General features: G+C 44.6%; 1 protein-coding gene across 1 annotated transcript in view; it reads right to left on the bottom strand.

Annotated features, from left to right (window-relative positions):
- Nucleotides 1-22,969, bottom strand: part of COLEC12 (collectin subfamily member 12) — a 194,240-nt gene that overhangs the window by 15,046 nt on the left and 156,225 nt on the right. The window contains exons 6-9 of the mRNA XM_086682574.1: nt 11,384-11,872; nt 10,022-10,158; nt 8,656-8,765; nt 623-768 (exon numbers count right to left, since the gene is read on the bottom strand). Of these exons, the coding sequence (XP_086538700.1) occupies nt 623-768; nt 8,656-8,765; nt 10,022-10,158; nt 11,384-11,872 (882 nt within the window). The remainder of the gene's footprint in view (nt 1-622; nt 769-8,655; nt 8,766-10,021; nt 10,159-11,383; nt 11,873-22,969) is intronic.

The raw sequence follows: 22,969 nt of genomic DNA, 5'->3' as shown, positions 1-22,969 counted from the left end.
GAGGATTCACTCCTCATTCCCTCCTTCCCCCACCATAAATGTTTAAATCTAGGTCTGATGAAGAAAACTAAGACACCCATTCTGAAAAGGGTCATGTATTAAATGAAACTTTAGATAGGTATCTTTTGTAATTAAAAAAAAAAACAACGTATACACAAAAGGCTCTTAGTCTATACCCCCGAAAAGCTTCTAAGCTGATCTCCCTCTATTATCAGGCATAGCATCTGGCTCATAGTAGATGCTCAGTAAATACGCATGGAATTGAATGCTTAGTCACCTAAATTGTCCACGTATGAAACTATAAAACTGATGATAACACTGGTACCATATTTATTAACTGACAATATTATGAGATAGTGACCTAGAACAGTTAATCTGATATTTACTTCCTAGAAGTTAGGCACATTTATTAACTTGTTTAAACTCTCATGAAAACCCCACGAAGAGGATACTATTATTATTTCCCTAAGGTTAACAAGCTGCCCCACCGGTAAGAGGCAGAACCACAGGCTGTAGAACCTGACTGCAGAGTCCGCATTTAGAGCCCTTCTACTCCTCACATCTCACCCTTTGACAGAATATAAGCTGTGCAGCTCGCTCTTCAGTCCCCTCTCCTGCTTACCTGTCTCTCTGTCTTTTTCGCAAATGAAGTTATTGATGTCTTCACACTGGAAGTCATTCCACTGCCCAGCATAAATCAGCCCAGCACAGTCTTCTCCTGGCCCATGGCCATGACCCCAGTTATCTGGCTGTCCAGCTTTCCAATTTCTTTTAACAAAACAGAAATGGAGTGTTATTTGCAAGTCATGCAGAAGTTTTTTTTACCCAAGAGCAGCATATAAATATAAAAAACGTAACTGAAGCCATGTCATTTGTCCTGGAATAAAAATACACTGTTTAAAAAGCTGTGCCTGCTCTTAGAATAAAAAGCAGCTGTTTTGCAGAGTGGTGTGTGATGCAGCATCTCCCTGTGGGCTTGTTATCTTTGAATGAAATCAACTCATTGAGCTGCTTCATCACAATGCTGAGGGAGTAAATCCTTCGGCAACATAGTTAGATGAGTAACTTTCCAGTGTGTACTGGAATTCTGACTTCTGGGCGTGTGTGAATATGTGTGTGAATATATATGCACGCTGAGGACATGATACACACATACACAGTCTCTCTCACTCTTATGGGAGCCCAGAGGAATCCTTGTGCATCTTGATTCCTTGCCTCTGACAAGTCAAAGCATCACACAGAGAAAGTGAGGGACCGCCAATATCCACATTTACGAGAATTTACAATTACAAACCCTTGGTTATGGGTTGTCTGGCTAAGCTGCAGATAGTTGACTGCTTTAGAAAGAAGTAGTAATTGAATCTTACTGAAAATGACTCAGACATTTCACTGCCTTTTTGGGGAGGGAAATTCTCAAAAACATATTTTCTTCAGGAGTTCACTGGGGGCTTGTTAACTTGGATGCCGCAGCTTAAAATACCACTTTGTCAGAGTTCACTGTTCTTGATTGTCTTTCTGTGCAATAAATTAGTTGTGCTTCCAGGACTCAAAACTTGAGAGCTCAATTTTCTCTAAGAAGCAGGTTCCTGCACAGAAATTTGTGGTTACTGCCTGAGAAGACAAGCTTGCCTTGCGTGGAGGGTCTAAAAAAACATGTGCAGCAGAAGGCTCTTCCCATAAATGACTCACTACCCCATCAGCCACAGGGTGTCCTAGGGTAATCTGAGGATAGAGCCCATATTGCTCTACATCTTTTCACAATAGGACCAGTAAGACTAGAGGGCAGTGGGAAATGACAGGTGAAATTTACAATTAAAAGGTGGGGAAACAAGGCAGAATTGACTCCCCACACCATATAATTCATATATATGTAAATGTATATAATATATAATATAAATGTATATAAAATATATATATGTACACAGACATATATATGGATCCATATATATATATATATATATATATATATATATATATATATATGGATTTTTAAAAAATGTAAAGTGACCTCACTTAAATAAATCTAGTGATAAACAGATAATTTAGACAAAACCATCAACTAAAAAGAATAAAAATGGGATGATACTTAGGAGGGAGTGTTAGAAATATTCATTCACACATTCACTCAACAGATATCCAGACAGTACCTACTATGTGCCAGGGATGATGCTACATGATGGCAGCACAGCATGTGGGTTAGGGTTGGGTTGGGGTTAGAGAGAATTCCCTCCCTTGGAGAACTTATGTAATAGGCAACAAACAAGTGAATTAAAAATCTCAGACTGCCGCAGTGATTGGGCCAAAGACAGATGAAGTTAGAAGGAAAAATAGTTTACTTTCACGTCTGCTTTTTTTGTATATTTCCATCCACCCTGTAGGACCCTTCAGCAATGTCAACAATGCCTGAGCAGTTTGATCCTGTTGGTGTACATTTGGTTAATTTCTGTCAGTAACATGAAGGGGTTTTATTCCAATTTTGTTTATAGAATTTGAGGTCTGTAATTCCTGAATGTATAATGATGGGACATTTGATATTCTTTATCTCAGTTAATTGGGAAGTTGTATAAATAGGAGTTCTGAAAGAAGACCTGCTTAGTATCTTTCCCCTGCATTTACTTCAAGTTAAATAGATAAAAGGGATTTCTAGACTAGACCAAAAGATAAGTTAAAGATAAGAGACAGCCTTTATCAGGGTGCCTGGGTGGCCCAGTTGGTTGAGCCTCTGACTCTTGATCTTGGCTCAGGTCATGATCTCATGGTTTGGTTCCTGAGTTCAAGCCCCACATCAGGCTCTGTGCGGATGGTGCCTGATTGGGATCCCCTCTCTCCTCTCTGCCCCTCCCCCGCTTGTGTGCTCGCTCACACTCTCTCTCAAAATAAACAAACTTAAAAAAATTACAAAAAAGAGATAACCTTTATCACCATTCTCCATTATTTTTTAAGTCATTGGAATTCTCTGCATATGGTACTCAAGTTTTTCCTTTGGGACTAGAAGTAGAATGCAGTTCTGTGGGTATGAGTGTGTGACTTAGGTGATACTAGTGTGGATGGGCGGTGAGGTAACCTGAAGCCAGGCTCCAGGGGGCAATTTGTCTTTCACCCAGTCTCAAAATATATCTTTGGAAAAGCCAAATCACATGGAGTGATTTGTAGCAAAACCCCAAGCCTGCATGCTTGTCATTAAACAGAATAGAACATGTCAGATAAAGAGAGCATATATAGTTTAGAGAAGAATTTCAGGTTACACTGCGCCTTAACTTCCTTTACAGGTAGATTCTGGAAAGAAGATGGCTGAAGGATGGGCCCCAAGTCCCTGAATCCCATATTATAACACATATCCCAACACACATTTGTACCTGGACAGCATTCTCTAAGTACTCCAGGGACCTTGGAAGCACTTGGACTCACTGCTCTTGTCAGCTGGAAACACACCAGCACATCAGCTAGTGGGTGTGAATTCCCTCACCCAGGGTTTTGGTTTCTCCTAATGGTGGCAGAGCACAAAGTCTCAATCTTGGGAATAGCCCCTTCCAACCTCACGACTTAGTACTTTCTCATCAACCACAAGACTGAGGCCTCATGGCCAAGAAACTTCTGCTGGTAAGAGCCTGGCCTCAAAACAGGAAAATCTTAGTAGTGAGAAGTATTACTTTGCTGTAGAATGTTCTCCCGATACCAGGGTCTATATAGGTTTCTCTCTGGTGGCCTAAGCCAATGCCACTCTGACAGAAACATGAAGCGTCAACCAGAGTTTTTAGTGAATTAGATGACTCTGAAGGTTCCCTTCTGGTCTCCACCATTCTATGGCTCTACAGTCTAAAAACACAATATGTAATATTATAACGGAACAGTCTACATGGACAGAGGCAACCCAGGTTTTATCTTTGCAATGCAGAGATGAGAGTGTTACACATAACAGCATATTCCCACCAAATGAGGTTCTGCTCAGGGGACTAAGAAGTGGACAAGAGGAATAGAGGAACTTCAAGTGTGTTTTGGGAAGCCCTCAGGAAGATACTCACATCTTTGGTGATCTAAGTAAGGTGGGCAACAGCAAGCAGAGCGCACTGGAAAAGGCCTTACAAGGCTCCCTTTGGGTTGTGCTCTGGGCCAAGTCAGTGGGCAGAACCTACATGCCACTTGTGTCTGATTCCTGCACTTGTACCAGGCAGCCTCTGTAAACAGTGATGATCTCTGCCAAACAACGTACTTGCATGTATTACATCCAGAGTAGAAAGATCAGCTTTGATGTGTTCCTAGGCTCACTGATCCTTTCTTTCATGTGTCTGTGTTCTGATTCACTGCTTTCCAGTCATTATTGTTTCCTTCCTTCTACTTATTTTGGGATTGACTTGCTTTTCTTCTACCCACATAAAGTGGAAGCTTAGATCATGGATTTTCAACTTAAAAACTTTTTTTCAAGGGCTCCTGGGTGGCTCAGTTGATTACGACCTGGCTCAGCTCAGGTCATGATCTCATGGTTGGTGAGTTTGAGCCCCACATCAGGCTGTCTGCTTTCAGAGCAGACCCCGCTTTGGATCCTGACTCCCTCTCTCTGCTCTAACACAGCTCACGCACATGCTCCTTCTCTCTCAAAAATAAACATTAAAAAAAATAAAAAACTTTTTAAAAAAACATGAGTACTTTAGAGGAGTCTAAACACTGTTTTAACTGTATAAATTTTGATGTTATATTTTCATTTTCTTTGAAACATTTGCAAGTTTCCTCTCTGATTTCTTCTTTGATCCATGGGTTATTAAGATGTGTGTTCTTTAATTTACAAATATTTGACAATATTGCAGATATCTTTTTTGCTGTGATTTCTAATTTAATTTTGGTCAGAGAACATACTCTGTATAATTTCAGTTCTTTTTAAATGTATTGAGACTTGTGTGATGGCCCAGCATATAGTTTATCTTGGTGAATGTACCGAATGTGCTTGAGAAGAGTGCATTTACAGCTCTTGGGTGAAACAGTCCATAAACATCAATTAAGTCAAGTTAGTTAATAGTGTCCATCATATCCCTACTGATTTTTCTACTTATTTGCTCTATCAATTACTATAAAGAGAATGTTGAAATCTCCTTTGAAGCCCCACTCTTTGCTGTGTCCACATTTAGGGTTGGTGTGTCTATTTTCTTGATTGTGACATGGTCCTGGAAATCAGACTTTTTTTTACATGAGCAGCAACATGTCTCACTCATTGTTGCCTCTGTACTTTGGAAAAGATCCTCTAGGCCAGCACAGAGGCTGGCTCACAGTGGACTCACCAGGATAATTCACTGAATGTTGACATAGGACTATGGCCCTGGATTCCAATCTCCAGTCAGGGTTTGATGCTGGCCAGGAAAGAAGTTTTCACAGTTCTGTGGTGAAATGAAAAGGACAACTGTGTGTGTGTGTGTGTGTGTGTGTGTGTGTGTGTGTGAGAGAGAGAGAGAGAGAGAGAGAGAGAGAGAGAGAGAGAGAGATGGCCAAGTGTCTTCTTGGAAAGGACTATAGACTTGGTTTTTTAATACCAAGATTTGTTGATAGGCAATTTTTAAAAAACATGTCCTTAAGTGGCAAATAAAATGTTGGCAACGTATTTCAGCCCTCCATTCTTTCCCTTGGAATTATATATGAGTGTGGACCCAAAGCATCTGGGAAACTGTCCTGGGCAGCATCCTGAGCCACCACAGATTGAGGCAGGTCATATATTTTATTAGAAATAAATCTTAGTGCAGGTGTGTATATGACCCAACCCTTTAGCATCTAGCATCCATCCCATGTTTTTACCTTTGCTTTTTGTCTGTTTTTTTTTTTTCCAGCAGTCTTTGTCAACTAGGTCTCAGCATAAAAATGGAGGTGGGGGGGTGGGTAGGCAACAGGCAGGGAGAACCTTTTATCTCTTGTCTATTTCCACTTCAACAGTACCACAAACACCTGAAACAATTTCAAAAGGGCTGTGAGAGTGAGGGTGTGGGTGGGTGTGAAGCTGTGTGTGTTGGAGGAAAATGGTAAGAGGACATCTAGGAGACATGATTGATTCTTCTGCAGCCTGGGCAAGGCACAAAGTTGTGCCTTCACAACCCTGGTTTGGGATCTGAGTGAGATAATTATGTGTGGTATCTGAGTAAGGATATGGTAAAATACATAAATGCTAGGTAGTGTTATTCTGCAATTACTGACTGGTATGAAGATAGTTGAAATTATGACAATAATAGTGATAATACTGATACTAGTAGGTGACATTTCTTGAGCACTTCCCATGAACCAAGTACTGAACTAAACGCTTTATATACATAATCTCATTTAATTTTCACAATACCAACATAGGTCCTTCTGTAATACTCACTGCCAGGTGAAGACATGAGATTTCACATGGTGGAGTAACTGGCAGCTACGAATGCCACGTCAAACCCTGGAACCCAGACCTCACTGCATTGGCTCTTTTTCTAGCTTGAGCAGTGTTTATTATTCTATGTCAAATTAAATTAGCCTTCCATTATTGAGGCCTCATAATATGTCTGCCTAATTTATTCTTGCTTTTAAAACTTGATCCTGGGGACTTTTCACGTACTACATATGTGTTCCTCTGGGTGGAAAACGAGAAGTGCAGTGTGTGCTGTGGTTAGGGTCAGAAGCCAAGGCTCTCAGGAGGCTCCAGGGTGGCTGTGGCTGGGGAGGAGTTCCCAGCAAGGTGTCTGATCATCTAATCCCTCTCAGGTTCCAGGTACTGACACTGGTGCTCTCCTCCCAGTCACCAAATTCCTGCTGGAGCCCGGGGAAGAGGAGAAAAGTTCCCCTTTGGGAGAGTTGGCACAGACAATAATGCTTCAGCTCAATCCATCCCATATGGGCCAATCTAGTTTTTTTCTTGGAGGAAGGCTTAAGATTGAATTTCTCAGTGAGTCTAACCCAGACCTTTTATGCACTTATAGCTGTGAGGAAAGTGGAGAAGGCTGATTTTTTTAAAGCTTGCCCCACCCTTTGTAATGTTTATTTATTTTTGAGAGAGAGAGTGTGAGCAGGGGAGGGACAGAGAGAGAGGGAGACACAGAATCTGAAGCAGGCTCCAGGCTCCAAGCTGTCAGCACAGAGCTCAATGTGGGGCTCAAACTCACGAACCCCAAGATCATGACCTGAGCTGAGGTCGGGTGCTTAACTGACTGAGCCACCCAGGCGCCCCTAACTTTGCCCACCCTTAAAAAAAAACAAAAGATCCTGGCACTCCTGTCTGTTGAAGACAAGATTTATGCTTTATCCTCTAAAGGGAGATGCCTTCCATCTCCACCGCCAACCCTCCCAACTGTTTCGCGTCTCCTGAGTACATCTCTGCCACGCTGGGTGCTCAGGGTGGCTGTCAGCCAATTCCCCGAGCGCCAGGGTGTGGCATAGCTTCCTCTCCCCCAAGGACAGGTGCAGAGGGAGCCGACAGGATATGTGTCAGGCCAGCAGGCAGAAAGCCATTTGCCCTGTGGGCACCGTGAGGCTCGCCTTCGGAGCAGACCTAAAACCTTCTCATGTTCCATCTTGATGTTTGGTCACTGTTTTGTAAAGAAATGGCCTTACTCAGGTTTCTACCTATACCCTCTAATCCTGGTCCCGTGGAAGATTTAAAAGTACAAAGCTAAGCTGCCTGTCTGTCTACCTGTGCACAGGCACACAGAAACATTTTAAAAACTCTCACTGGCTTCTCCACCGCCTCTGGCCCCTGCTTCTCCTCCTTGACAGCTACAGGCTCGGCCTCAATACCTCCGACACCATCTTAGTCCTGAAACACCTCACTGTCTCCTTCCTGGGTGCCATGGTCACTGCTGTCTCCAAACCACGCCTGCTTGAGCCTCTGCAGGTCTGCCTTCTCTTCTCCAGCACAGGAAAGGCTGGTTATTCGGAGGTGAGTTTGCATAAATTCTGCTCCATGTGGTGCAGCTTGTTGCCTATTTTCACATCCATTAGAGGCAAGGCAGGAGTTGGAAGAAGTGAAGTTCAGATTGGCACAATTCAGCCACCATATGACCCTTGGGCAGGATTAGGGAAGGAGCTGACATGACAGCCCCGGGATTGAATTAGGGGCACAGAAGTTCCCATGAGCCTGGGAGTCTGAGCAGGTTTTATAAAGGGCTTCCATTCTTGGTCGTTGCCTTTACAGAACTCAGGTCACGCTGGACTCACAACACACACCTTTGTTCACGGTGCACCTGTCATAAACTTGTAGTTCATAATCACACTCTGGCCAGAAGCCCCGCTGGGGTCAGGGGCAGTGATGGTGCTGTCCTTAAGGGAACTCCCAGCTCTTGTCAGGAACAGGGCTGGGGCAAGTTCTGATCGTGCCTGAAGTAGTCTGGGCTTCCTTATCCTTCAGAGCACCATTCATTTAAGGAGAACACCTCAGTCCAAGTACCATACTGTGAGCTTTTAGGAGTCTCTGACTTTTTTTTCCCCATATAAATGACAAAAATTCACTCCATGAAAAGAAAAAGGAACCTTATGTTATAGCACAGTGATTCTCAAGCACACGTGGAAATACACAACACTTGTACCAGAAGCCTCAGTGTGAGGGGCATCTAGGGCATCGGTGGTTAAAGAAGAAACTGCAGGGGGTCAGGCAAAAGGTGAAAAACAAGAGCAGCCCAAGTCTTCCCAGGGATCTGGAAGGCTCTGAGCACTCACTTGTACTCTGGAGACGTCCCATCCAGCCACTTCCATTCATTTTCGTGCTCCGAGTCTGTGAGGCCGATCCAGTGGCTGTCTCTTCCTACTATCTGCTTTTTTATCCATTGCTGAAAAACAAAACAGTGACAATGTGTTATTATTTTGGGGTCACACATACCTGGGGGAATTCCCCTGTCCCCTGCAGCATTTGGGGGATAAAAGGACATTTAAAAGAGGATGTTTGTTAGAGCACATACATGCTTCTGCTCTCTTTTTTACTGCACCTGTTTTGTTTTGCAGTGTTTTGGGGGCTTTGACACTTTCTCCTCTTATAAGTTTGTAAGTAACGTTTATGGGACGCTTTTCCTCTTGTAAATCACCCAGACAACTCAATGAATCCCACCAGGCTCCATCCCTCTCCATCAGCTGTTGCTCCCATGTTCTAATACTACTAACAACCGTGGCATTATTGAGCTCTTCTTTTGGCCACGTCCCACGTCCAGTGTGTCACATGCCACATGTCTCTAAGCCTTCACAGCAACCTATGTAACCAAGATAGTAAGTGGCTGGGCTGAGATTAGACCCAAGTCTACACAGTCTAAAGCCCAGGCACCTGACTGGATGCTCATTCCTGGCCAGTTATTGCAGGAAACATCTGTTTTCAGGGTTGTGTCTGCTGGAGATACTTAGAGAAAAAGAAGGAGGCCACTGGAGCAGTGTGGCACCAAAGCCCATTGGCATGGTTGCTAGAGGGACCTCAGTTTCAGCCTCAGCTCTGCATTACTTTTTAATCCCATAAATAAAGCCATTGAACCTTGTGGGGCCTCAGTTTTCTTATCTGTAAAAAGGGGATAATAATACCCCCAGGTTCTAAGGTTGTTGTGAGGTGTAAAGGAGAAATGCCTTGTACCGTGCCTGGCACACAGTAGGGGCCTAGGGAGTAGTCAACATCGTTATGTATGGGCTCTACCCCGTGGTCTTCTCTGCTATTCCTGACCCTGCTGAAGCCACAGATCTGGTCCCTTGCACCCACCCCTACAGTGTTCATGCCCCTTTGTTTCTCTCTCCACAGGCGTTTGATGCCAGCCTGCAGGCTTCTTTTCCACATTACGGCTCTTTTGACAGCCACCAGAGGCGGGGTTTGGGGGGAGCCACAGATCTCTGGCTTAATAACGCAGTATCTTCCAGGTATGAAGCAAGAGGACAGAATTCCCGTGCCATGAATGCTTCTTGTCACTGGATAAAGCCCAAATCTCCAGAATGCGGCCTTCTGTGTTTATGTGACTATAGATTCTTGATATCTTTGAATTCCCAGTAAGCATGCAATTTCCAGATGTAAACTATCCTTAAATTATAGTTTTCTCCAAGTATGCTGCAAACATACCTGTTCCTCTCTTGTGTTTATGAAAACAAGATGTGAAGACTTGTCTTCACAGAAAAGTTTTGCATCCTCGAAAATGTCTTTCTCAACCGAAAAATAGTAGCATTTGTCTGTGAAGTTCTTCCAGTGAGGTGGGCAGCCTAGGAATGCAAATGTTTAAGATTATTAATTAGGGGTGCCTGGGTGGCTCAGTCAGTTAAGTGGCCAACTTCAGCTTGGGTCATGACCTTGCAGGTCGTGAGTTCAAGCCCCGCTTTGGGCTCTGTGCTGACAGCTCAGAGCCTGGAGCCTGCTTTGGATTCTGTGTCTCCCTCTCCCTCTGCCCCTCCCTGGCTCATGCTCTGTCTCTGTCTCTCAAAAAATGAATGAACATTAAAAAAAATTTTTAAAAATATTAATGAAAACACAAACACACACACGAAGCACTATGCCTTTCTTCAGTTATATGTCAGAGGCCATGGCTTTGGCCTCACTTCCCTCACAGGCCAGGAGTGAGCAGTTCCAGCGTCTGTGTGTGAGCCTGTGACTGCCCTTGACAGACACCTTGGGAGCTAAGACTGGTCCAGGAGGGCAGGCCACAGAGCACAGAGTAGTCAAACCTACGTAGCCTGGAAAATTATTTTTGCTGGGTCTTAGTTCCTCTGTGTCTGGATTAGTATTTACAGTGACAGAAACAACAACAAAAGGCAATGCAGATAGATGTTCCACATCAGTCTGGAGTCACATGGAACTAATCAGTAACTAGATGGGAGCACCCAGAACCAAAACTGGGCTTGTGGAGCTACAAGGATGACCAGAGTCATGCTTAAGGAAATCAGGTGGAACTGGGTGTGATTCAAAGGAGAGAAAAATAGGCTTGGTTGATAACCAAACACTGAGGGTTTTGCCAAGTTATCAAAATTTAGTAAGCAAATTTAATAATTATAAAAAAACTAGAAGCACCATAACACCTTCTCGAAACAATGAAATCTGGGCTTTAGTAACAAAATTCCATCTACGTAGTTACTGAGGGATGTCTATCCCCCAGATTGAAGGGCATAAAATGAGAACAAAATGGGTCGGGGGTAGCCAGCCTCAGACTGTCACAAAGGAAATGTCTGGGGACGCATTTGTCCCTGAGGGCTTGACTTAGCTAAACAAACAAGTGCTAGAGAACCTGATAGTGTTTAGAGAGAAACACATGTGCCTGAGTGACACTGCCTGGTGCAGAGGCCTGTGAGAGCAACGGGGTCCATGCCTGCCCACGTGGTGCCTTCAATGCCAAGAGAAGTGGGGTGTGGGTGGCATATGGGCTGCATGCTGGGGGCTGGGCACAACCCCACACAGTGCCCTTGACCCTGGTTGTGAGGGAGGGCTCAGACTTACCATTGGCCTCAGGTGCAGAGGTTGGCTCATTCTGTAGGGCCAGGGGCATCGCTGCCCCTGATGGGCCTGGGGGGCCAGGGGGGCCCTTCGGGCCTGGCATGCCTGGCACCCCAGGCAAGCCTGGCAGCCCCCGAGGTCCAGGCACCCCCGGCTCTCCCACGGTGCCCTGCAATCCCTGGAAGCCAGGAGGGCCCTGAGGGCCAGGGAGTCCATCCTTGCCTGGTGGGCCTGCGGGGCCTGGGTCTCCGCTGGGGCCCTGAGGGCCAGGCTTCCCAGGGGATCCACGGGAGCCTTTGGGGCCCTGCAAGCCTTTGGAGCCTTTGCCGCCACGCTCTCCAGGGGGGCCAACTGGCCCAATTGGGCCCCTCTCACCAGCGGGGCCGGGTGGACCAGGCTCTCCCTTCTCTCCTTTTTGTCCTTTGTTGCCAGTGGGACCAGGGGGTCCCTGCTGTCCTCTGTCGCCTTTTGGACCCCTGGGGCCAGGAGGACCTAAAACATAAAAAAAATGTACATGGCATGAACAAAAATCCATTGTGAGTGATAGTGAAGAATTTATCTTATAAAATATCTAATTAAAAAAAATCCTAGACATATAAAATATATTCATTAAAGGACTGCTTCTTGTTTCAGTATACTGTTGTCGATGGTATTTTTTTCAAACAAAAAGGTTTCTTAACTAAGCTCACCCTTTCTGCTCCAAGCATTTAGAATATATTTTTTTTAATGTTTTTTTTTTTTTTTTTTCCTGTTTTTGAGAGAGAGCAAGCAAGCGCACAGGGGAGGGGCAGAGAGACAGGGAGAGAGAGAATCCCAAGCAAGCTCCATGCTGTCAGCCCAGAGCCTGACGTGGGGCTCAAACCAATGAACCATGAGATCATGACCTGAGCTAAAGTCGGATGCCCGACCGACTGAGCCACCCAAGCGCCCTGCATTTAGAATCTATCTTAACGGCACACAACCCTCCGGTATCCACTGATGTTTTAGGGGGAGGGACAGCTTCACGCCAACAACCACAGCAGTGACTCACACCATTCACCTGGGCTCCCTTAGTCGTCTGGGACTGTTCTATCACCAGGAGAAAGGCGGTGCAAGTTGGGATGGGGATTCTCTCCTACTATTTCCTCTTCTTTTCATAGAGTTGAATGAAATATCCCATCCAATGTTGAGAGGCACCATTCTGCTAATTCATCCTCACCAAGTGGCAGCCTCTCCTCTGACACCTCACTCCCGCCCTCCTGGCCCCTCTGCCAGTGCTGCAGGGATGCTGCTGCCCTTGAGGCTGAGCCTTGCTCACCTGTGGAACAGCTCAGAGGGTCTCTGGGGGAAAGTGTTCTACGAGCTGGGCTAAGTGTCATTTTCCCCAGTTTGTTAGTCTAATAATGCAAATAGGGCTGTGGGCTACAGAAAAAAATAGGCGACCATCTAATTGGGCAAGGGAGAGGAAAAACAACAACAACATTTTTCCCCCAAAGGAAGAAGGCAAATACCTGCTCATCCCTTGTCATCCTAGAGATGCTCACACAACCTGGGATTGTTTTGTTTTCTGTAAATTCTTAGAGGTGACAGGGAACTGCACACAAACATACCACAACCAGGATTCATATGGTGACTTGACAGTTTTTGAGCTAGTTTCACATACATTATGTCATCTGAACTGTATCTATGAGATTATATTCCCAGAGCGCATTTGAGGATGTGTAGGGCCAGAGACACCAAGCTCTTATTCCATGCTAGCTCCTCAAGACAGATCTATCCAGGAGAATGAGACATGAACAGTTACAGTCTAGTGGTGGAGCTGGGATGGTAATTCCTGTCTTCTCCTTGCAATGACTGTATCTAGGAGGACACTATTCTCAAATATTCTAGTCCCTGGAACTTTTGAGTGTCTGAGATCTCATTGTTCTTTATGTGAATAAGTAAAAGAGATCCACACTCATTCTTTCCATAGAAGTGGAAAGCCTTTCAGGCTGGATGGGCAGAAGTGCTGGGGAGAGGGAGAGTAGATAGGCCTCCCACCCTATGTTTTTCTTGATCCCCTTACCCCACTCCTCCCCCACCAGCTGGTCAGGACAGAACACTGAAGCAGGCCTTCCCGCCTCAAGGGGGCGGGGGCGTCTCTCTGCCCCACTCCCCTCTCTAGGCCTTGATGGATGTCCACTGTACCCTCATATTATCCATGGCCCTAACTAGCCCACCCATCTCTGTTCTCCCTTAGCAAGAACCTTGGCTCTGGACTCAGCTTTCCTCATTTAAGGTACTCATGATGTTGCCCTGGATTGACTGGCAGACCTACTACCAAGCTGTAAGAGAGTTCATGCTAATGGTTAGGACTAGCTTCAGTGTGTTTTTTTTTTGAGAACCCTTTCTAGGGGTCTTTCTCATCTGCTTGAGAAGACTTTGTAATGAAGAATTTTCTCTCCGAACCCAACTCACTGACTTTTGCCCACCAGCTCCTATTGGCTGCTCTCCATCACTAGCTCTCCTGGCCCTTATTTCCATCTCGTAGTTGGACAGTCCATTATCTCTGGGATGTCCTGCCAGCACCTCCAACCTGACATGTCTAAAACTGACCTTATCACCTCTTTATTGTTTATGCCCTTCTTCCATCATCCCTCATCCTACATCATCACAACCACCTCTTCCCTCTGTCCTTCATCATGACCCAGTGTGGGGGTTCTCTTTTTGGCAGATTTTTATAGTATCCTCTATAGTAACTGCTCTTCCTACCTTTGATTCCTCTCCATTCATTCCACTCTGTATCTTTCCCACATTTGTCCCACAGCTCTGATCTCCACTTGCCCTAAAATATTTTGTCCCCACTACCTGGTCATGTGGTATTAAATCAGGGTTTTCATGACCTGGTCTAACATGTCTTTAGTCCATCCTCCTCTGCACTTCTGCATATCTCTTCTCTTAAAATTGCCTCTGCTCATATCCATCTGGAGAACTGTCATCCACCTACCACGTAATCCTCCCAGGTGGAAGTTTTTCCTCTTTCTCTAATCTTTTAGTACTTGTTTGTTCTTTGACAACACTTCTCCATCTAGCAGCTAGCAGTGTCTGGTGTATAGTCCTTATTCAGACAGTGTTTATCAAACCAATGTGCATCACAGATCTAAATGCCTAGCATGCTGATGCCAACAGTTTGGGCCCCAGGAGAGACCAGAAGGGAGAGATTTTGGGGGAGCAGCGATTTGCTTGGTGCCCCTTACCTTTCTAAGAAGTAAAGCTCCACTCAGTCTATGTATCAGGATGCTCCTGGCTGCTGCTACGGAATGGTCCTGGGGAGATCTTTCTTGACTCTACACACATTTAAGAATTGATCCAGTAGTCTCTTCATCTGCAATCTGAGGTGTTTTTTTTTTCCTTTTTTTTTTTTAAATTTTTTTTTTTCAACATTTTTTATTTATTTTTGGGACAGAGAGAGACAGAGCATGAACGGGGGAGGGGCAGAGAGAGAGGGAGACACAGAATCGGAAACAGGCTCCAGGCTCCGAGCCATCAGCCCAGAGCCTGACGCGGGGCTCGAACTCACGGACCGCGAGATCGCGACCTGGCTGAAGTCGGACGCTCAACCGACTGCGCCACCCAGGCACCCCTTTTTTTTCCTTTTTAAGCTGAGAAGGCTCTTGGAATGTATTAGTAAAGATAGAGAAGGTGGATTTTCATTGTCAAATTGATCTTCTGTAAAAAAGTATCTTAGTTCCTTTGTGTGGTTGAGAAATAGTGCCCTAGAGATTAATAGTGGGGATAGTGGTGTGTGCATTCATTCCTCCATAATGGATGTAGTATTATGGAAGGTTCTAGCAGAACAATACTGACAACTAGGCCAGGACAACAACAACAATTCTAATTTAGTTAGAATAATAGCAAAAATAAAAGTAGCTTTTCTTCTCACCTGTTTCTTTTTATGGTCTATGTTTAGACTTTAGAAATCCAAATAATGAAGAGGTTTTTTTGGGGGGAAATTCAAGTGCTTTAGATTCTTTATTCCTTATTCTCCTTATGGGTTTTGCCAATAATTAGTGTTTCTCAATCACTCACAACTGGGTTTGGTACTATACTTGCAGGTTATGGGAAATGGGTTTACCCATGCCCATGGAATAGTGACTATTCTGGGACTTGTCTTCCTGACATGACAGGGAGTTATATTTCTTCCAGAACACCTTCCTCTTGTTTCTAACAGAACTCTGAAGACACACAACTCTCTACTCCTCTCCGGGTATGAATCCGAGACCTTCCTTATGTAGGATGACAGCTTTTCATTAATCTTATTTCTCTCTGAGGTTGGGTGGGTTTATTACGGTGTTTAGCTATTTCCCTCTGAACTGAAGTGCTTCTCAAATGTCTCCACTCACTCCACACAAAAGTTGTGGCTTATTTTAAGAATGGCATCAAACATGGATCCCATAGTCAGTGCAAAATATCAGCAGGTGCTAACTTCCAGATCTTGGGAAGGAAGGGAAAAGATGTCAATATGCAAGGTTTTGCCTCTGATATAAAGGTCAAAAATCTCTTTTTTAAAAATATTTATTTTTGAGAGAGACAGAGCATGAATGGGGGAGGGGCAGAGAGAGAGAGAGGAAGCCACAGAATCTGAAACAGGCTCCAGGCTCCGAGCTGTCAGCAAAAAGTCTGACATGGGGCTTGAACCCATGAACCTCGAGATCATGACCTGAGCTAAAGTCGGATGCTCAAGCAACTGAAGAACCCAGGCACCTCCAAATTTTTTAATTTTATTTTTAATTTATTTGAGAGAGAGAGTGGGCGAAGGGCAGGGAGAGAGGGAGAGAGGTCCCAAGCAGGCTCCGTGCTGTCAGCGCAGCGCCTGATGTGGAGCTTGACCTCATGAAACCGTGAGAACATGACCTGAGCCAAGATCAAGAGTTGGATGCTTAACTAACTGAGCCACCCAGGCACCTTGAAAATCTTATTTGTGGGGCGCCTGGGTGGCGCAGTCGGTTAAGCGTCCGACTTCAGCCAGGTCACGATCTCGTGGTCCGTGAGTTCGAGCCCCGCGTCAGGCTCTGGGCTGATGGCTCAGAGCCTGGAGCCTGTTTCCGATTCTGTGTCTCCCTCTCTCTCTGCCCCTCCCCCGTTCATGCTCTGTCTCTCTCTGTCCCAAAAATAAATAAAAACGTTGAAAATCTTATTTGTGATGCATTTCCAGCTGGATTAGAATGAAAACTGAATTTTTTACAGGAATTGCTACATCTCTCTTAATAAGACAAGGTTGAATATCAATGACTGTGGATAAACTCCTGACAAGCACAGTGTTATCGATTTCTTCATCCATAGCTGCCCCAGCCTTGGGAGAAAACCATCATGACACTAGAGCAGGAAGCTCGCACTCTACCTTCCAATGCTGGGCTAAGTAAAAATGTACTCTATGTGTCCCATGTGTAAGAGGATTCATTTATATACTTAAGTATTCAGTAAGACCGTACTTTGCTCACTAAGAACTAGAAATTTCCAACTTGTTTCTTTTTAAAAATTACTGAGGAAAAAAAGCTAAAACCACTGGCTACCTGTAAAATAGCCATACTGGCTACCCGTAAAAAATAGATTATTAATGCCAGGGGTATATCTTCTTCTAGGACCTGGGATGCTAGCATCAAATATTAGTATCTGGACGATCCCAAGCTTTTAGGTCTTACTTGAATCTTTAATTGGGCAGCTGCTGAAATGAAAAGAAGATGAAATAAAAGACAAGTCACCCCTAGTGCCTTAAAACCGCAACAGTGAGATAAATGACCCAGGATTATTTATGAGCTTGGGCAGTAACAACTTGTGTTCAGAGTCGAGAATGTGGTAAATGCTACATGTGGAAGCAGATGTGATGTCCCCCTTCAGAAGCAAATTTGAGATTTGCTTTCAAGACCAAGTGAGTGGCTCCCTGGTTCAAGATTCTGAAATGCCAGAATACCCAGGTTGCTGGTAAAGCCATTGCAAGCTCCAGAAATGCCTGAATATGACCTAGACCAGATCTTTGAGCAGCCTGTGTTTTACTGCCAGCAAAACATCCTCCCTGTTCCCCACCCTCCAGAATTGGGAGCCTTGAACACCTGAATCCTCTAAACAGTTAAAATTTTTTTTTTAACGTTTATTAATTTTTGAGACAGAGAGAGACAGAGCATGAACGGGGGAGGGTCAGAGAGAGGGAGACACAGAATCCGAAGCGGGCTCCAGGCTCTGAGCTGTCAGCACAGAGCCTGATGCAGGGCTTGAACTCACGGACTGCGAGATCATGACCTGAGCCGAAGTCGGACGCCCAACCGACTGAGCCACCTAGGCACCCCAAAACAGTTTAAAGAGGACAGAGTAAATTTACATCACTTTGCTGTTTCTGCTTTGGAAACCAAACTGCAGGCCCTGAGGAGGACCAGCCCTGTGTCCTACCCCTGAGAAAAGTTTCCAATTTGTTTTCCAATAAAGCAGAAAGTAGAGAAACCACTTCAATTCTTACTGCCCTGCAAGATTTTGGAGACTTCATTTTAGAACCTCTAGTGGTAAGGTTAGAAGACAGAGAAAACTAGTCGTATAATCTGAGACATTTTTTCTTCTCATTTTTTTAAAATATGAAATTTATTTTCCAGTTGGTTTCCATACAACACCCAGTGCTCATCCCAATAGGTGCCCTCCTTAATGCCCATCACCCACTTTCCCCCACCCCCCATCAACCCTCAGTTTGTTCTCACTGACGTGCTTTAAAAGTACTTGTTTGAGGAAATTTAAAAGATATTATTTGGCAATAATTTTGAAAAATAATTTGATTCTTTACCTCATGTTTAAGACAGGCTTCTGGAAAGCCACGGAAGCTCCCTCTCCACAAATATACCCTTGTCCACAGGGTATATTTAAACCACCATTTCTCACCAACTGGCCACAGTTCTGTTTCTATGCCCTCAAATGCCTGCTCTCAAAGGTCCTCAGACAAGCAGTCTTCTTTGAGGAAGCATGACAAGAATGGCAGTTGGCAATGAGAGAAATTGAGGCCTCCTGCCTGATCCATTCAGCCTTCCTACGTATCTGTCAAGGTCCAGCTCAAATGTCAATCTCTTACACCTCAACCGACTGTTCTACTGAAAACAAACTCTTCCACATTTCAACTTCCCAAACATGCTATCTTTTCTCTTACATCGTTGCATAGCAGCAGGGGCTCATGTAGAAGCATCAGTTTGGGAATTAGATCCAGGGTTAGTACTCTCTGACATTACTAGCTCCTTGACCTTGGATAAGTTACTCAGGCTCTGTGCCATGGTTCCCAGCCCTGCAAATGCGGAATGCTGGTAATTCCTACCTTAAAGAGATGGAACAAGGAAAACAGACAAATTAACCAAGAGCTCAGCAGTATGACTGGCACACTGCAGACAATGGACTGGAAAGTGAGTGAAAGCTAGCTGTCAGCAGCACCTGACTCTGAGTCCTCTCCAAGGCTAGGCACTGGGCTGCCAGCAGTAAGTACTTTTGGAACCAAATCAACACTGACCCCATCTGTACAATTTTATTCCTTGAGCACATGAAGCTGTTGTTTGGCACTGTGATATAGCAGCTGGGGCTGCAACAGAAATCCTGGGTAGGCACTGAACTTACTCACATTTGAGTATGAATATTAGCCAACTGCCTGCTAGGCACTGTATGAAGAGCTTTATTGACATTATCTCATGAAGTTCTCATAACTCGAAAGGTAGATGCAGAATAGGAAACTGAGGCAGGGAGAGGATGAGGAACTTGGTATTTGTGTTCAGGTCTATTTCCAGAGCTCTTGTTCTTACCCACTAAATCTGTTGCCTCTCTCACAAGAACAGAGGAAGGGAGCCCTCTGATTGTGCTAGGAAGGTGCACCTTGCATTCTTTGCTTCCTACCTAAGAGTGCACCGTGACGTTATGACAAGTGAAGTCCTCCACATACACAATGAGCATAAAGATATTTACATTATTTGTAACAAAAACAAGGCTTTTCCAATAAAGTATTTTTGGTTTATGGATAAAGAGATAATTGTTGCTGGGATTCAACATGGGGTTTAAAATCTATTTCCAGTTATCACCTAGCTTCAGTGCAAGCAGGGAGCTTCAGCTTCTACTTCGAAATGAGGCCAATGTCTCCTGCGACTGAACGGCATGCACCATATGCGTGAGGGCTCATTAAGTGCGAGTCCAAAGGATTTCCCTGGAAGCATCAGGGTATTCTGAATCTTGCAGAGGCAAGCCCAACATAACCCAAAGTTAATCCAATCCTGCTCCATCCTACTTTATCTCATCTTTCCCTCATCCTCAGGAACCAGATTTGCTGGGAGGGACAGAGGAAAGGCACTGGAGAAGTGCAAGGGGAAATGGAGCTCTGCCCCCAGTCTCTTCTTCCATGGGAACACCTCGTGAACATTCCTGTTCTGGAGGAAGTTGAACAGATGGAATAGAATGGGGGCAGTTTGTTTGGCCTGAGAAGTTTCATTTACCTCACAGAAAGTGCAGGTAATAAAAAGACCAAGGATAAAAGTAATATAGGAAAGGCATATGTGAAAAGGAAAAAATCATTCAGAAACCAGGATCTCAGGTGTTTCAGAAGCATGGAGTCAGAAACCTCATTGTAACAGATATGTTCCACTTAGTATGTCTCAACGGGCCTCTCAACCTGAACCTCCCCAGTCTGTCCATCTACCTACTTGCTTCAGCTAAAAACTAAGGAGATATCCTGCTCCTCTCTTTCCCTCACCCTCACAGCCAATCCACCCATCAGCCTCATCTAGCCACATACACTGGCCCCTGACCCTGTGTTCAGTTTCTGTCCACACCCCTCCACCACCAATACAACACACCATGTCTCACGGCTGCTCCTCTGAGCTTCGGACACTTTGCGTAGGAAATTCTAGGGCCTTGGGCATCAAATGGGGTCAAGAACAGGTTGATGTGAGCTCTGAATACTCGCAGCCCCTTGAACCTGTAGACTCCTCCCCCTCGGCAGAGTACAGCCAGAGGAAGCCAGTCAGGGCTTCTACAGCAGGGCCCTGTTGACCACGGAAGGGTAAGGCTGCCCTTGAGCCTGCCTACAAGACTCCTCCTCAATGATGAGACCCATTTCTCTTATATCCACGTCACTCATATCTGGCCCATAGCTCCTCACTGGACCCCCATCACCCTGCTTGCTCCCCTGTAATCTATTCTTCTCCCACCTCACCCCCTGACCCTGCACCCAGAATGACCTTTTAAAAATATAAATCAGACCATGTCACCACCTTGCTTAAAACCTCCCTGTCGCACTTAGAACGAAATCCCAGCTCCCTGCCCTCACAGACTACTTCAGGGGCAGCTGGGGACTGTAGAGGAGAGTCACTCACTTTCAGCTATTACTGACGGGGTTGGCAGCATGGGCTCTGGCACCAGGAAGCCTGGACTTGATACTATTTAGCTATTTACCATCTCTGTAAATTTGAGCAGTTTCCTTAAACACCTCTCTAAACCTTAGTTTCCTCATCTGTAAACTGGTTATGATAAGTTCCTATCCTACAGAGCTTGTGTAAAGCACTCAGTATACTCACATTCAACATTAGCCAATAAAAATAATCACAATAATGGAAACATTAATTTAAAACCAGGGTCTGAATGTTCAACTATAAGCTTTACACACACTTCCCTAGCTGACAAGTCACACTGTCTATACACACTAAATATGTCAGAAGTTTACTTGTAGAAGACAAGCTAGCAATTGGACTAATGGAATAATAAAACCACAAAACTTATAGCTGGAAAATGGCCAGAAAACTACAATAGGATTTTCTAAGGTTTTACAATGCCCAGAGAAATTTAGCAAGCTCTTATTTCATGTGGTTGCATTATCTATTGAGATATGCCCTCATTCTGAATTTGAGAAAAAACAGGGGAAAACTAGTCCCCTAATACCTTTTTTATCATTTGAAAACCTGTCACTTATTCAGAGTATGACTTACACCCACAGTGTCCCTGCAACTGTCCATCCCCCAGTTGGGACACCCATATTTCTCAGGGAAGCCATTATATTTACAGGCAACGCCAATTTTTATAAGCAACATCATATAAAACCAAAATGTTTTCTATTAATGAGTACTCATTAGTCTGTTTCACCCTCCTCAGATGTCATTTAAAATCTCTTCCATGTGACAGTCTTTAAATAGCTATAGATAGCAGCCTTATCTCCCACTAAGCAGTCTCTCCTACAGGTTAAAGTTCCCAGGTCCTTCAATCTTTCCTTGAGCACATCTAGACTGCATAATCCTGGGCAAATTTTTCTGAACATGCTGCTCTGTGAACGTCCCTCTTGAAAGGGACCCCTCCAAAGTACACACTATCCTCCAGGGGTAGTCTTGCCACACTGAATGGAGTAAGATATCACCTCCTTCATTTTGGACATATTTCTATTGATATAGTCAAAGATCACATTAGATTCACTGGCAGACACAGTGACTTGCTTACAATCAACTAAAACCACCATGCTTTTCATGCATACTTCTTTAAGCCATGCTCTCCCATCAACATTGTTCTATTTGTTTTTTTCCACCTACCAGCAGGATTTTACATGTATTCCCTATCTCCTTCATTTGTTGGTATCTTTTTATTATTCTAGCCTCTCCAGGTCATTTTGGATTATGATTCTGTCATCCATGGGCTAGTATATATAGTTTCATGTCATACAAGTATTGGATTACCAGGTCATCCATATCCTCATGCTAGTCACGGACAAAGCTGTTGAATGGGCCCCTGCCATCTGCCATCCAGACTTGCTGCCAGCCTCACAGGGGCTCATTAACTACCATTCTTTAGACCCATTCTGTGGTAGACACACCCTAGGGTCATCTCCAATGACTCATACCCTCGTGTAATCCCTTCCCCTTGAGTGTAGAACCTGTGACTTGCTTCTAACCAACAGAACATGGCAAAGATGATGGCATGTCACCCCCTTGACTTACATTAGATGAGATGACGTTACATAACACAGTCTCAGCAGACTGGAGTGAGAGACTCCCTTGCAAGCTCTGAAGAAGCTGCAGTGTTGTCAGATGGTCACATGGCAAGGAACTGTAGGTGGTCTCTAGGCCAGTACCCCTTACTCCCCTGAAATCCCCCAGGAACCTCAATCTCACATTTGCAAGGACATGAACTCTGTCAAGCACCTGAGGGAGCGTGGAAATGGATCTTTCCCCAGTCAAGCCTCTGATGAAACCTCAGCCCCTCGGTGACACTGCACCCTGGTGAGAGACCCTAAGCAGAGGACCCAAGCCTTGCCCAGACTCCTAACCCACAGATATTGTGAGATAAGAAATGGGTGTCACCTGGGTGGCCCAGTCAGTTAAGCATCCAACTCTTGATTTTGGCTCAGTTCACGATCTCATAGTTTGTGAGTTCAAACCCTTGTCAGGTTCTTTGCTGACAGCATGGAGCCCGCTTCAGATTCTATCTCTCCCTCCGCCCCTGCCCTGCTTGCTCTCTCTCAAAATAAAAAATAAACTAAAAAAAAGAAAGAAATGGGTGTTGTCTTAAGCTGCTGAGTTTGTAATTTGTTACATAGCACAGAAAACCAACGTAACCCATAAACCCATCTAACTGTGCTATAAT

The sequence above is a fragment of the Puma concolor genome, chromosome D3 (genome assembly GCF_028749965.1).
Source record: "Puma concolor isolate L17-30 chromosome D3, mPumCon1.1.hap2, whole genome shotgun sequence".
NCBI lineage: Eukaryota > Metazoa > Chordata > Mammalia > Carnivora > Felidae > Puma > Puma concolor.
Note: the sequence above shows the minus strand (reverse complement) of the source record. Positions and strands in the feature narration are given on the sequence as shown.